Source organism: Penaeus monodon, chromosome 24 (assembly GCF_015228065.2).
Source record: "Penaeus monodon isolate SGIC_2016 chromosome 24, NSTDA_Pmon_1, whole genome shotgun sequence".
Classification (NCBI taxonomy): Eukaryota; Metazoa; Arthropoda; class Malacostraca; order Decapoda; family Penaeidae; genus Penaeus; species Penaeus monodon.
The window spans coordinates 6677401-6678130 of NC_051409.1; the positions used below are offsets into that span (position 1 = coordinate 6677401).

Below are 730 nucleotides of genomic sequence, written 5' to 3' on the forward strand. Positions count from 1 at the left end.
GCTTGCAGTGCTTCCATGGGATTTGTTTTAATTGTTAAACTTACAGTTGAATTCCTATACAGTGCACTGATTTACAAGTAGTGTTTTCCCGAATATAAGCTTCATTTTCTCCCTACCATGAATAGGCCAGTCAACTTGTGGAAGGAGAGGTCTGCTCTGTTGTTAAATGCCGTGTACATAGAGATTTCTGTGGGATGCCACAGCAAAGCAGCCAAATGATGTCTCCTTCCTGGGACGATGCCAACACAAGACTGAACCCCCAGAGTATCACGAGCAATACGTACTTGCCATAAGCAACAGGATCTTGTGTGAGTTTCAGGAGTAAGGCCGCCAACTCTTTCGGATGATATTTGCGCGCATCAATGTAAGAATTTGGGGGTAAAAATCGGCTATAATTAGCACCTGTAATAAGAAAGAAATGTTTATTTCATAAAAAAATGCGTGTCCACAACCAGATGTGTCCTCTGATCAGAACTGCCCCAAAATAAATCAGCCTAGATGAAGAGAATTTATCGTGACAAATTAAAAAGAGAAAGTTAAAATGAGAAAAGATGCATATTGAGATCAGGCTTCAGAAAACCGCGACTACAGCAGAAATTATAATAACTATTAATAATGCCATAGCTTTTCATATCATTGAATCTATCTTCCATTGGAAAATAAGGAATAGGTTTTCTTTTTTTTGTCTGACACCATAAGTTTTAATTTAAGAGAGGGAATGCAGATTATT

At 38.1% G+C, this 730-nt stretch overlaps 1 protein-coding gene across 1 annotated transcript in view; it reads right to left on the minus strand.

Moving 5' to 3' along the window:
• LOC119588527 (alpha-(1,3)-fucosyltransferase C-like) overlaps positions 1–730 on the minus strand; it is a gene marked incomplete in the record, with an annotated part of 22185 nt that overhangs the window by 5331 nt on the left and 16124 nt on the right. The window contains 1 exon segment of the mRNA XM_037937165.1: positions 285–402. Within this exon segment, the coding sequence (XP_037793093.1) occupies positions 285–402 (118 nt within the window).